The following is a 14,614-nucleotide window of genomic DNA, read 5'->3' on the forward strand; positions in this document are numbered from 1 at the left end:
TTTACGTTACATTTTGCTTTTTTTGTGTAGTATGTATGTGTAGAAACAAAAAACAATAACAAGAATCTAATGGGGTTTTTGTTTGTTTATTACAAATAATTACAATATTATTAATGTAGATATTTAATAGAAAATATATTTCTAATGTCCATTACAGAATATTGGTTTAAAACATATTTGCAAGAACTTCCAAACATATTGTTAGGTGATGAGTAAGAGCACTTTTATTATTTCTATTCACATTGTCTTATGCTTTGAGAGTCTACCATCTTAATTGAAGTTCTTTGCAATATGTTAAAAACAAAGCAATATGATCTTAATGCAATCTTCCATCATGTTCTACTGCCCCGCTACCCAGTCGTTTTAATTAAAAACTGTTTTAAAAATGCTGTTTTGTTAGCACAGTGCCTGGAGAAAGTCTCCATGGCGTATTTGAACTGCGCAAATGAATCTTTAATCAACTTGATTAGGCAGCTTATGTAGTAGCAGTTGTTAAAATTGGTGTTTAACAGTGACTTTTGTCATGAGATATTTCCTGCTGGGATGATGTAGATCATACAGCCTAGAGGTCCTGTAGAAGTCGGATTTATTTCCCGATTAATAATGAGAGGACCAAAGTAGCTTCTGTGGTTCAAGAAGAGGAAACAATTTCTGATGAAGATTTTACATTTGCTCACAAAGCCTAAAAGTAATATCTAGCACCCTTTTTTTTTTACATGAAAAACCAACCAACATTATGCATATTTTCATATTTTTCATCTCTTAGCATCAGTCAGTAAGTCATTTATATTGAGAGCAATGTAAGTAAGTAAGTCATTTGTATTGATATAGCGCTTTTCCAGACCATGGGTCACAAAGCGCTTAAACAATCGAAACAATACTCAATAAAATATATACTTTAAAATTGTATTCATCATTCATTCATATTTCTATATTAGAAATACAAAATAGTATATTAAGCAACCCATCACCAAACTTCACCGGATTTATTTATCTTTGTGTTTACAGGAATTGTATATCTTTCTGTTGACCTTTCTCAATACAACCTGGTACAAAGCCAAAACCAAGTGAAGTGCTTCTTTAATTCAGGGGTTAAGAAACAGCGTTCCAAACTTTTTGAAAAATTGCACACAAACCTGAAACCCAGAAAGAATCCATCATGTTAAGTGAAATTGAATATCATTCAGGTGTATCTAGAAAATCTTAACGGTGCCAAGATCTTCAACCTTGGATGGGACTTTCATTGTTATTTTTAAACGATTTATTATTTTTTTTCAATTTTGACTGGACTATTTAAGATGATGAGAAAACGCATAAACCACTAACTTCAATTCAGAATCAAAATAGAGATATGAAGGATACAAAATAATAAACCTTTCATACATTTATTTTTCTTTGATTATAGGTGATGGACTCTGGCGAACAGGGTCTCTTTGGTGACCTCCAGACCACTGTCTCCACTATTGCCATGACAACCACCTCTGCGTCTTTGATGCCCAACAATGACAGTCGCCATGGACATCACCAGGTCTGTCATCAAGTTCTGCATATTTTTGTTTCGTCTACCTTATGTAGGGGGTGATTTATTTTTACAGATAATGTGACCAAGATTTACTGTATGAGAAGTGAAACTACAAATATTTAACAGATTAAATGCATTCTGCGGTAGGGGGTTATTTTTGTGTACTCAACTGCATGTGACATTTGCATCGCTATCAATATAACAAGCTGATAAAGTGTAGTAACTATCAAATACAACCACTGTCTGTAGAATTTTTCAATGACTGTGGCACACATTAGGTTAACAGTTGTTATCTGCTCTAAGTACTGCCTCTTACCTAAATATTGGTCGTCCCTTCTGCTTCTACTCAAAGCTAGCCACTTGCAAAATGACTATGCTGATTCTTACAACCTGTTGGCTGTATAGAATCCAGACTGTGACCAATCGTTTATAAGTATGGCACATTTGCTTTAGTGTGAGTACACTTAGTTTGACAGGACAGGAAGCAGCCTAGAAGGGAGGTCAGCCGAAAATGTGAAGAAATAAACAGGTGGACACAAAGACACTATGCAGGGGTCAAAGAGTTACGTAAATAATAGAAAATACTAATGAGAAAATGCCTTGGCCTTGAACTCTTCTGCTGGACATAAGATGATAAGGGAAGCTGATGGCTGAAGAGAGCAATGGTGCTTGGACTTAGTGGTAGGCCCAGACACCTGCGCGGAAATCCACTCAAAGCGGTGTCACTTTGTCAAGCAACAATGGCAAGACGAGACAATGAAGGGTGCCATGCTGGTAGATCCAGGCCTTAAACTTGCCAGGAAGTCCTGACTGGCAGACAGCCATGTGTGGCGGTCATCGCTGGTGCCCTGCTGTGGAGCAGTGTCCTTCAGATTGTCATTGAAGAGCTTGTCCAGGCTTTTAAAGAGGAAATGGTCAGAAGGTTTTCCTTTCTGTAAGACTAAGGACCTGGATTTTACAGGCTTGAAGCCTTTTTGCCAAAAGGTTGAGCACAGTGAGATTGTCCATGAAGGCTCTAATCGTTGGTTGTCATTTGTCAGATCTGGAGATTTGACCTCTGCGTTCCACTTCCACTCACTTTACTAGCATGTTCATGGCCATTGCAAACAGAGACACAGAGATTGTGCAGCAAATAATAATGCCCTTTTTAAGACAATGCCACTCCGATGTTAAACTCCTAGGGGACACCCTCAGACTAACCTTGATATAGTAGTCAAGGATAAGATTTCTCTGGGACGTGGTATCTGCTAAGGGCCAATTCCACCAGTTTGTGTGTTATTGATCCATAAGCATTGGCAAGGTCCAGCTATAGCCCTGCCAAGTTTCCTCTGCTTTTCTGTGCCTCTCTGACCACCTGCATCACCAGCCCTGTGTGTTCAATACAACCTGAAACCCCTGGGACTCCTCCCTTCTGCACCAAGGTGTTTATGTAGGTGTTCTTGAGAAGAAATTCTAACAGGCGATTGAAAACAATCTTGAAGATGGTTTTTACACTCGACACTATGGAGGGAGATTGTCCTGAACTGCTCAATGTTACTTGCATTCTCCTCCTTGCAAATCCAGTTGATGTTAAAGAGGGTGCTAGGTTCAGGTCTGCATATGAGGGCTGCAGAGTGACCCAGCTCTCTGACTTCGCTTTATGTTGTATGTATGTTGCTGATGTAGTAGTTAATACCCTCCTCAGGAAATGAGTGTTGGCTACTGCTTTTCTCTCTTAGCAGTTTATTTGTGAACCCGAATTGATTTTCAATTAAGGGAGTGCGTTTGTGTGCCCTCTCCTTGCCAATCTTCCTTCGCTACTCAGAATGAACGCCAAAGGATGATTAGCCTCTTCCTCTCCACAGCTCTAAGTTCTTTCAGGGCTGCCTTCCCCTTCTTGCTTGCCTTTCTCTGCTGGCTTCTTATTGTCCTCAACTCTTTCCTGAGTTTAGCCTTGACCTCACGTTGATTTGAAATAGATCCTTCAGTAGAGGTCTTGACACCAAACCTGTCTGAAGCTATGCTGATTATTAACAAGCTCATTGTTTGACCAGCCTGTTGGCTGCATCAAAACGTTTCTCCAGAGCCTATTTGTTGGCAACAGGCCACAATAAATGGCACACCTCTGATGGTGGGCTTTGGGGTGCACCTTGTGGTGCTTGGAGGATCTGGGAACTTTGTTATGTGGCCTAGATATTCTGCTGCACTGTACATGCATACTGTGCATTGCATTACAAGCTTCCTTAGAAAGTCCCGACTTTGTGTGGTGTACTGTATTTTAAGACCTGTTGTGTATCTGCAGACCTTGCCACATTTGCAGACTGCACTAGTCAATTGTTGAACAGCGTTGGTCGTTACCAAGATCCATCTCTGCAGTTGCTGTCTCTCCGGGCAGTCCACTGTCTCTTCAGTTGACAGCAAACGTTCAATGTCTTCTTCCAGCCTTTCCTAAACGTAAATGGAAATGCCACACTGGATTGTGGTGGAACCAAGACACAACATGGGTGATGTAATGTGTTTTGTCGGGAGTGATCAGGCCCCGACTTGTAGTGCACTAAGCCACGTGTCCCTCCTCCTTGACCAGAGCCACCGTGAAGCCCTTTCAGCAGCTGGTTTGTGGGTGTACACCACATGAAGTGAAGGGATGGCACAATAAATATTAATAATTAAACATTACATTATATCAAACGTTAGAATGAGGAAAATAATAATGTTACACTTTAATATTTTTCCCTTTTAACTAAAAGACAATACTAAATACTTTGCATGACAATGTTGTTGGTCTACATCCACAGTTCATTTAATCATAACTACTACCATCTATGTAAAAAGTGTAAAAGTGTTTGTACTTTCCTTCCTCTACAGGTTGCCTTGGCAACGGAGATTCCTGACTACAACCAGATGACTTTGCCACTGGGAGGGGGTCACATGGCCACTGCAGCCCAGATGAGAAATTTCTGCCGTAGCTACGAATTTCACCTCCCAACGCAGCCTCCCTCCCTTTCACCGCCTCTCCCTCCGGCTTCCACCATGCAGTTCTCCACCCTGGGCCATGGGGGACGCCATGTTTACTGCAATATACCCATGACACTTCTAAACGGACAGGTAGGGGGAAAAGAAGGAAAGCGTTTGTGTCTCGAGTTGAATCGTAGGACCCACAAGAGTTGAAATAAACCCCTCTTCTCTCTCTAGGGGTTCAGAGCAGGTGACTTTGGAAGAAGAGGTCTGTTTGGTTAAAACAAATAGACTTCAATTATTTTCTCCATATCATCCTTGACTATCTATGTCATTCTCACCGACTGGGGAGTAGTGAACGGTTCTGTCATGTCAGGATTCGATCTGAAGCATTAGCATGCACCGTCATTGTCTTGTGTTTCTGGGAAAACCGTTTGTCTGTATAAAACTCTAGATTTGTGTAATTCAGAGATGGTAAATACTTGTTTTGTGTTTTTCAGGTCTCGCAGAGCAGTACGCTTGGGAAGAAGCCAGATCATCATCTGAACAGCACATTTGTACCGCTCACCAGCAGAGAACTAAGCTCTGATATCTGGTAGAAGGACAGAGTGACACTGTATTGAGAGATTTGTGTTTTGAACTTGATGGTGATGCCGAGCTGTTTATGAATGGGACAAAGGATCGGATTCTCCATTTGTGACTCTAAAACTGCTAAAAGACTCCCAGGAGGCCACGTCACACAGTGGACGGAGGGAGTGGCTGCAACATGTTTCAAGGCCAACTGGAAATTTCTCATCTATCGGGACGACAAACCTTGCAAGACCAACAGACGGATTGCAACAAGCATCGGAAAGAGTTAATGAAATTTTCTACTGGCTATTGACTCCAGTGAGACTAAACTGCAGGGGTGGAAAATGGCTAATTGGCCAGGATCACACTGTACTCCGGACACTACTAACACAAATCAGCTCTGTACTTTGGGGAATAAGAAGTTTGAGGTGTACTTAAGTGAGAGCTTTGCCTTTTTAACATTAACTATATGACTATGAAAAGGTTGAGCTCTTGACCACTGGAATGTTGCTCCATATAAGATTTCAACGAGCGATGCTGTTAAAGTCGAGCTGTAAAATGAAGTCATTGATCATTGATGGTGGAATTATTCTGGAACAAGTGGAACCCGATTACAACCAAAAGGTTTTTCTCCAAGAAATGCCTGGAAAAATCAAAATTTCCACTGATTAGTTTGTCCAACGCTTGTAGAATGAGAAAGGTAGAGCTCAGCAAACAAAGTCTACTGAGGTGCTCTTCATCACAGAAGCATCTTAGCTCAGTGTGGCTGCTAAATAAAGATTGATCGCATGTCATGATAGTTTTAGTTCTAGTTGACATGAGCATGGCGCATTTTTAGTTTTACAAGAAAAATATTTTTATAATGGGATATATAAATATTAGTATTACAGTAAAAGTCACAGCCGTTTGATAATTACTTCCTCATTTTCACTTATATTTCCTCACGAAAGGATGCTGAGATGACTGAGGATGTGACAGGAGTTCTATTTCAGCTCGACTTTAATCAACACAGTACAAACACGAGGAAATACTAGAATAAAATTGCTCATTGCCTTTAATGCAGTTAACCTGTAAACCAGCTGGTACATAATCAAGTCAGCCAACTACCCAACATTTACCATCGAGATTAAGGCTCTGAGGACCTTTTTCTTAGCATGACCTCCCGTTGGAATACAAAAAAAGTCAAACAGATTTTCAGAAAAGATTTAATGACACTTTTGTTGCAGCCTTTTACACGAAGGTCGAGTGTTCTATGTTAATATTTGTGTTCCGTATGCTTATGAATTTAACTTCAGAGCAAATAGAAAATGAAATGTTTGGAAAGAAATATTTTACAATTATTTATTTTTTTCAGTTTGAATCAAAGAGTCGTATCCTTTAGAAGTTTGGTGACTGTATTTTCATCAGGATTGTTTTTTATGTTTTGTTTTGTTTGTTAGTATAATCTCTGTACAGATTCCATAACTTTAGAATTCTTTGTTTTTTATTTAGTATCATGTATGGATGGATGGATGGATGGATGGATGGATGGATGGATGGATGGATGGATGGATGGATGGATGGATGGATGGATGGATGGATGGATGGATGGATGGATGGATGGATGGATGGATGGATGGATGGATGGATGGATGGATGGATGGATGGATGGATGGATGGATGGATGGATGGATGGATGGATGGATGGATGGATGGACTGATGTGTAGATAGTTGGTTGGTTGGATAATTGATGAATTGAGGACTAATTGGTGGATGGATATATTTTAAGATGGAAAACATCATGCTTCTATGAAGGTAGATGTTTTACCTGTTATTTTCCAATATATACAATAGTTGGGGTTGGGGGATTCACATAGGCTGAACAGTTAAGTGAGTGTACATATTGAGATACAAACTGGGCACTTTATCATTTGATTTATTCATAAAGTTTGGGTCATTATAAAAAATAAAATGATATAATTTACAGTTTACGCCCCAGCTTTGAGGTCAAATCTAGGATAAAAAACTGATATAATATATCAGCTTTCAATGTGAGACTCATTAAATCACTTTGAAAAGTGAGTGTAAACTGAAAGAGATATGTAAGGGTTAAGGACTGTATAATCTGAAATCATGAAAATAAATGTATCTTGGATTAATGGGTGTGCTAGTGAGAATCTTCTAATGGGCAATTCTTAAATCCTTCATCATTTAACATCAAATGAAAACACAATGATTTGACTTATATAAGATGTTAACAATAATAAAGATAGAGATATATGTTCCATCCATGGATTAGTCCCGGTGAGCTGGTTGGCTGGACAGAGGGACAGAGGGACAGATGAACGGACAGTTAGACGAATGAACAGACGGATGGATGGAGAGATGGATGTTTCTAACAAAACACTCAAACAGCGTCACACGAGTCATCTGGAGGTATCTCAGCTAGACTACAGTCTTATATGTGAACTTTAACAATACAATATTTAACAAAAGAGAGCTTGGACTTTTTTGTTGCAAAAAATAGTCTTAATAGAACCAATGAGTGAATGCACAAATGATTTTTAAGTTGTTACATTCTATGGCAATATAAAGTATAGTGGTTGTCTTTTGACTATTTTACTATTCTTTGGATATATTGGTTAAATAATTTAAATGAAAACAAATAAAGACTATATGAGTTGTTTTTAATATTTGGGATTCCTGCTGTCTCACCCATGTGTTTCCAATGTTCTACACACTCATGATACAGGTATGGTTTTCATTTCATGCCTTGATTCATAAGTATTGGTTGTGAATGCCTGTTGCAAATTCAACAAGTTTTGTAGACTGTTTCTTATGTTCCCTGTTATACTATGAAGGAACAATGGACACTGTGTGTACAACCTTCAACAGGAGAAAAGAGTCGGAGCTTCTTGGTTTGGAGCAAAAAGAAAACATGCTAAAAATACTGTCATGAACATGACGCTTCCACAGATTTTCAGGAAAAAGAAAATGTCAGGATGTGTGTTCATTATTGCATACACTACCAACCTGTTTCAGCATGTTTTATAAATGAAAAACAAAAAAGAGCTGAAATACTTCCCTTAAAGCAACATTACCTTATAACCTTTTATTAGTGATCAATCAATATACAAAATAGAGAGAAGGCTTCGAAGTGCCTTGATCCCTTGGCCAATCAAAACAGAACAAAGACCCATTCAGTAGACAAAACACAGCTGATTCATACAGTAATATTGAGACATAAAGTCCTAAATGCAGAATTCTAATATATCCAAATGATGTAGTACAGTACGGAAAAAAAAAATCATGAAGAAGGTGAACAGGGTGAGGGACCACTATTGTGGGGGGCTGGCCTTATACACATCTGACTATTAAACTCAGGAATTTGCTCAGGCACAAAAGTATGGTAAGGTGATAACCATGGTGTGGTATCTTAAGGAAACGCTTTGCTCTTATTTAAGTATCCACACTAGTGATGGTGTAATGATGCTTTGTCATTATTTTCAGAGTCCACTGGATGGAGGTCTTTGCACTATTTTACTTTGTTTTGAACAATGTTCTAATGAAACATCACATCATTTTTAAACTGATGGCGCCACCTACTGACCTCTAAACAACATTACACTGCTTCGTGAAGCTTCATCAGCCCATCACTGCTGCACACACCATTAATGTATCTGCCCTTAGAATTTAGAAGAAAAATGACTTATTTTTCCCCCACACAGGTTTCTACTGATCCACATTTTCCAGGTTTGTGTTAAGAAAAGGAATGTTCAAATGTGAGTTATTTTAAGATAAAACAAAAGACACTCAGTATTTAGCGTCAAACAAGTTTAAACTTTGGTTAATGGTAGACAGTAGCTGGCCTATTTGCTATGTTTTAGCTCATTTTTAATGTTTAGATACCAAAAAATGAATAACTGTTGTGCTAGCTATCTGAGAATGAAATGAAAAGCACATATATGCTGTCAACAGTTGGAACAACTCGCCGTTCACTGTGGATGCTGGAACGAGACTGACAGGCCTAAGTGGAAGGGCAGGGGGTGAAATGAGTGTGGGCCTAAGTGTCCTGCTGTTCCGCTGAGTGAGAATGTTACAGAGCAAAATTAATGAGATACAGCAGATGCTTCAGAGAATGTAAAACTCAGGAGTGAATCAGAGCAGAGAGACGAAAAAGGAGGTCAAGATGCCAGGTTACAGCTGCAGCCAAACAAGGTGCACTTCTCACAAGATTTGTTTGAGCATTCAAACGAGTCGCTGCAAATAGTTGCTGCTTAAAGGTTTCTGACTTTCAACACCCGCCGGCGGCAACAAATCTACAGTCGATTTAGGTTTGATTAGCCAAAATTCCACAATCGTTGAAAGTTCATTGCTTGGCCCGTTCGTGTTGAACGTCTATAAATATATATTTCTTTCTCAGGTTATCATAGAAGGAGGCGATTCTTACTAGACATAACAATCTGACCAGGGATAGATACATAAGCCATCTTGTCATCTGGCACCCGTCAGTTAATAAGATACATTAACTCCATTGAACTGATATTACACAGTTTGTGATTTCCTAATTGGATGTTTACACTCCTCCACAGATATGTGTGGGCAGATTAAAAGCAACCTCCTGCAAATGAGGTGCTGCTGTCGGCAGAGCGCCGGACAGCTTGTTCAATCAGTGCCGCATCCCGCCCCGCTGGAGCAATCATTGGGGTGTGGCGTGGCTTAAATCTAGGCGTTGAAAACATCTGACTGTCCCTCTTCCCAGCTTCAAGCTTGAACATAAGTGAAAGAGTCCAAAACGTTTACAGTTGGGTTAAGGGTGGCTAAATTGCAAACTTAAAGCTGAATAAAATAAATAATACGTTCAGAAGTTCCTGTTCTACCTTGGCGGAATGTTCCCACGTATAGAAAATGAATTCTCAATTTATTCTGTGTATCACCATTTAGGAATTATATTGCAACCTTTAGGGGGTGCTGGCCTGGCAGGTCAGTGATCAGAGAAGACAATTAAACAATGACATATTTTCCTTAGTCAGACCTTTTTTGTCCTTCCAATCAAGCGAGACAGGTGTATCAGCATTTCAAGATATATTTTCTTGAAGACAAACATGCCTACAAAAATAATTTTCTATTTAGAAAATATAATTTGTGATTGTCTGCTATAGAACCTTCAGCGCGGATTCTTCTAAAGTCTCTGTAAACATTGGATAAACAGTGACACCTGGAGACTGAAATCTGGACTTGATTCCAGGATAGCCAAGAAGAAAGACACGAATGCATCTATAAAGTTTCATCAACAAATATTGGATTAACATTTTAAATGCTGGTCTGTTCAAATATGTTATGCTAGAAGAGTAGGTTTGAAGACAATGACAACATGATGATGACTTTTCCTCCCAAATGTGTTACATACTATACAACGAGGATGTTTTAAGGTGAGTGATATATTTTTTCCAGAGTAAGATCTCATTCAAATGTTTATTTATTCTTCACAATCACCAACATCACAGAAGCTTGATGTTTAAGAATGTGTTGGCAAGTACACAGTTTGTTCTTGATTAGGATACACATGAATGAAAGCTTAAACCGATAATAGAAATTGAGGTAACAAAGTCCTAAAACCGAAAACAAATCACAGAATAAAAACACAAGAATATTTTTGAAAATGTTTTACCATTTGACTTATGACTATTACTGTGTGCTTACCTTATTTTAAATTAAGACATTGCAATTGCAGAAATAAATATTTAAAATATGATTAAATAATAAATAAATTACAAGATTTAAAATATATACTTAGTACAGCTGTGTCTTTTCTGTAGTTACTCACGTTGTACTAAACAGCGTTTGTTTTTCAATGTTAAGAAGTTTGTGACTCAAATTAATTGAAAATGTATTTTTTTTAATTAGGATTTAATGGTATTTATTTTTTGAATTTGAATTGAATTTATATTTGTTATGCTCTTCGTCCCAGAAGGATACACCCTAACAGTAAATGTCAGATAAGATAAACAAATAATAATTTGTAATATCTAATTGACGACATTTATGATGATGATTTAATTCATTTGAGCAGTTTAGGTAAAAGAAGATGGCTTTTCCTGGGTAAAATGGACCCCCCAAAGAAGGACACTCCTGGTCATACCCTTGAACACGACAGCTTCATAGTTTTGGGCGTCCGGTATGTGTACTCTAAAATGTGATAAGGTTTGTCGAAAAAATAAGGTTTTATACCACCTTAAGGTGTCCGCTAAGAAAGTCCGAAAGATAAAGCAACAGTGCCCTCTTGTGTCCATTAAATGAAAACGTGAGTCGCAATTTAGGAATTTTAGGAGACGTTTATGCATTTTACTTATAACGGTTGCTCTTCAGAACACTACAAATAGACTATTTCAATTAGATTCTACACCGATTAAGAGTAAATATTGGATTCAATTATTCTGGATAAAAAAAATGATCATCAAATCATGATTTGCCAGGACAAGTAAATGTAAACAGCCAAAATGATGTCAAAGCATTATCTGTAGCCATATTATGCAATTAAAAATAATTTTAGTTGAAAATAACACGGAAATGTGGATTTGGGTTACATAAAGTTGAAAAAAAAAGACTTGTAGGACATGTAGGACTGAAACTTCCAACCATTTTTGATAATAATATCAATTATCAGAATACTTTTCAACAGTTAAAGTGATGAACAAGTTTATATATAGAGATTCTAAATCTACATAGGTTAACTTTATGTGTACATAAGATAGAAAATGTATGGCTGCTGGAAATTGTGTTTAGCCGTTGTCTCAGGGTCAATCTTGAGCCAGAGACAACACAAGGTATAAAACAAATTCATTTGACCCTGAGATAACACAGTGGATAAAGCATTCATTTGAGACTTTAGAGAACAAGAAAAAGTGTCCCTTTGCTGTTTATTATTTAGGTTTTTAAATATTTGTAAATGTTGTCATTGATGTATTTTATTATATTGTGACTGTACATTTCATTTCATTTTGTTGCTTTTTTGTTTGTGTTAATTCGATTTTATAAGTAAACTTTTAATACTATAAACTATTTTTCAGAATAGTTGAAAAGCAAGTCGTAGTCGTAAAACTGCTTGTTTGAAGGAATTAAAAAAAAACTTTTTGTAGGCTTCTCCAGCTGACTTTTAGATGTGCAAGACAAAACATGAATTTTGTCGTCTTTTTATGCTCATCTGGGGGTCAGGTCGAGGGAGCATCGGCTTCAACAGGGAGGCCCATACTTTCCTATCCCCAGCTACAGCTCTTTCAAGACCCCCTAGCCTCTCCTGCGCAGCCCTGCAACTCTGCAGACAAAACTCCTTTGGTCACTCCCCACCGCTCGTGACCATAGGCGAGGGTAGGGACAAAGATCAACCAGTTTACCAAGAGCTTTGCCTCTCGGCTTCACTCTCTCTTACCACTACAGGTAGGTACAGCTTTCCAACTGCTACAACCGCCCCAATCCGCCAGTCGATATTGTGCTCCATTCTTCCCTCACTAGTGAGTAAGACTGAGAGTTTTTTTATCTCCTTTACCTGGGGCAGGTGCTGATTTTCAATCCATGCTGCTTCACACTAACAAACCTCTCCAGCAAGAGCTTAACGTCATTGCCTGATGGAGCCAACAAGACCAAATCATCTACAAAAACCAAACTGGACCCCACAACACAACCTATGAATTTGTACCATAAAAGTTATGAATAGAATCGTAGACAAATTTCAGCACATGCAAATCTAACCCTTACTAGAAACAAGTCAGAATTACTAGCAGCTATGCCGACCGAGCTCCTGGTCTTACAATCCAGATGTACGTCTCCCATTGTTCAGGCTATGTTCCAGAGCGTCTCAGCCATGACATCCTGACAAATAAGTCGCCTTGAAAAACGCAATCTCTGGCCCAGAGATAGAGGAGCCCACGTCAGAGTGCCCTGACCCTGACCCCCTCCTTGAAATGCACATTAGTGATTGAGGAGGTTTTCCAAATATTCCTTTTCTTTTATCGAGCAACAACACCCCCGAGATCAGGTCAGCAGCACGCAATTGCCACTAGACACTGTGGTGAAAGTACACTGCTTCCCTCTCCTGAGACGTCGTTCGGAGATTGAGAAACTCTTTGAAGCCGTGGGAAATAATTTTCAAAAGCCTAACAAAACTCCTACATTCTGTTTTTTTGCCTCAGACAAAACTCAAGCCCAAGAGGCCTGCCATTATGAATCAGCTGAGGGAATCCCCCAAAGATGCCCTTTCAAGCAACCACTCTAAGGTACCCAAAGGGATGAGGACTCTGAAGGGTGTTTGCATTATTGGATCAAAAAACCAACAGCACTGTTTACAGAGGCCACACTGTGTGTTAACGTAAGTCATATCCAGCTGACCAGACCAAAGCCCACTGTTACCTGCAGACAACATATAGGAAATGGTAGAAAAAACAGAACTACAAGGATCAATTAAAATAGTCCAAAAATAGCTTGTGATCAATTCTCTTTTTTGGAAATCTTTGGGAAATCAGAACCAAAATCTGGCCCTTGTTCTTTTTATTCCTGCAACAGAGCTCTTAGTTCATTGGTTTGATCAACTAGTGTTTTTACAAGAAGACATCTTGCACTTTGACTCTTGTTATTAAATCAGTTTTCTTTATTTCAACTGTTAAATAATCCCGGTTGAATGAGGTTTAAAAGGGATTAGAAAGACTTTTATAATATACGAAAAACGTTTTTCAAATCGATTGATTTCCTTCCATTAACACATTTTATTCGAATTCCGGGAATTGTACTTTATAATTGTAGCTATTTATATTGAGAAGGAATTCCAAAAACAAACTCGTGCTCACTCTGTGTGTGTGTGTGTGTGTGTGTGCGTGGATGCTCGTGTGGATGTGTGCACGTCGGTGTGTGTAGGCAGCTGACCCTGGTGTGAACAGGTCCACTGTGTCACACAACAGAGAAAGTATTCTTTAGTGACACACTAGTTACGCTCACTCTTGCTTACCACAAAACACACACACGCACGCGCGCACACACATCCACACACGCACGCCAGCGCCAACACTATATTTCAATGTGTACGTGTGCTGTTCTAATACGTGTCCAAGGATACGTTAAAAAAATCGCTTTAATTTGAAATCAGGGGGAAACAGCCTGTGTATTATTTTGAAAGCTCCTAAACGGAAGTATTGTACCGCGCTCTCTGGCTTGACACGCCGTTAACTTCAGAATGAAGTCGAGAGGAAACAAACCCGTTACTTTCTTCTTCCATGGAGACGAACTCAATGTCTGAACTTTGTAACTGGTGACAACATTCACGGCAGCCATGTCGAGGGAATACACGACACAGAGTTTGGACAGCATTGACCTCGCTGCTTTACGAGTAAGTGAATGTTGACGTTTAAGTAAATGTTTTTCTTTGCCAACTCTACTCTGAGTCCTACTGGCAGATCCTCTTCAACTACACAGATTTACACTCAAAATGCTATTTTAAGTTACAGTTTTCGTAAAGTATATATTGTGTTTTGACCAAAAAAAAGAGACAGAACGTTAACTGTTCTGCTGTGTTTGTCGTGTCCAGCAGGATGTCTGTTTAGCTAACTGCAGGGATGCAA

At 38.8% G+C, this 14,614-nt stretch overlaps 2 protein-coding genes across 4 annotated transcripts in view; both read left to right on the forward strand.

The window, feature by feature from the left end:
• Positions 1–6,528, forward strand: part of il1rapl2 (interleukin 1 receptor accessory protein-like 2) — a 241,002-nt gene extending 234,474 nt beyond the window's left edge. Inside the window, exons 16-19 of one of the 2 annotated variants that reach the window (XM_087799600.1) lie at positions 1,406–1,528; positions 4,367–4,606; positions 4,694–4,724; positions 4,957–6,528. In XM_087799600.1, the coding sequence (XP_087655726.1) occupies positions 1,406–1,528; positions 4,367–4,606; positions 4,694–4,724; positions 4,957–5,045 (483 nt within the window). In that variant the 3' untranslated portion in view covers positions 5,046–6,528. The remainder of the gene's footprint in view (positions 1–1,405; positions 1,529–4,366; positions 4,607–4,693; positions 4,725–4,956) is intronic. The other variant, XM_087799601.1, reaches the window with a different exon arrangement.
• A 7,691-nt stretch (positions 6,529–14,219) lies between these two features.
• Positions 14,220–14,614, forward strand: part of LOC148071492 (mitogen-activated protein kinase kinase kinase kinase 4) — a 33,533-nt gene continuing 33,138 nt past the window's right edge. For both annotated transcript variants that reach the window (XM_087798476.1, XM_087798477.1), the window contains exon 1: positions 14,220–14,382. In XM_087798476.1, coding sequence (XP_087654602.1) covers positions 14,326–14,382 — 57 coding nt within the window. In that variant the 5' untranslated portion in view covers positions 14,220–14,325. The remainder of the gene's footprint in view (positions 14,383–14,614) is intronic.

Source organism: Callionymus lyra, chromosome 9, assembly GCF_982586985.1.
Source record: "Callionymus lyra chromosome 9, fCalLyr1.hap1.1, whole genome shotgun sequence".
NCBI lineage: Eukaryota > Metazoa > Chordata > Actinopteri > Syngnathiformes > Callionymidae > Callionymus > Callionymus lyra.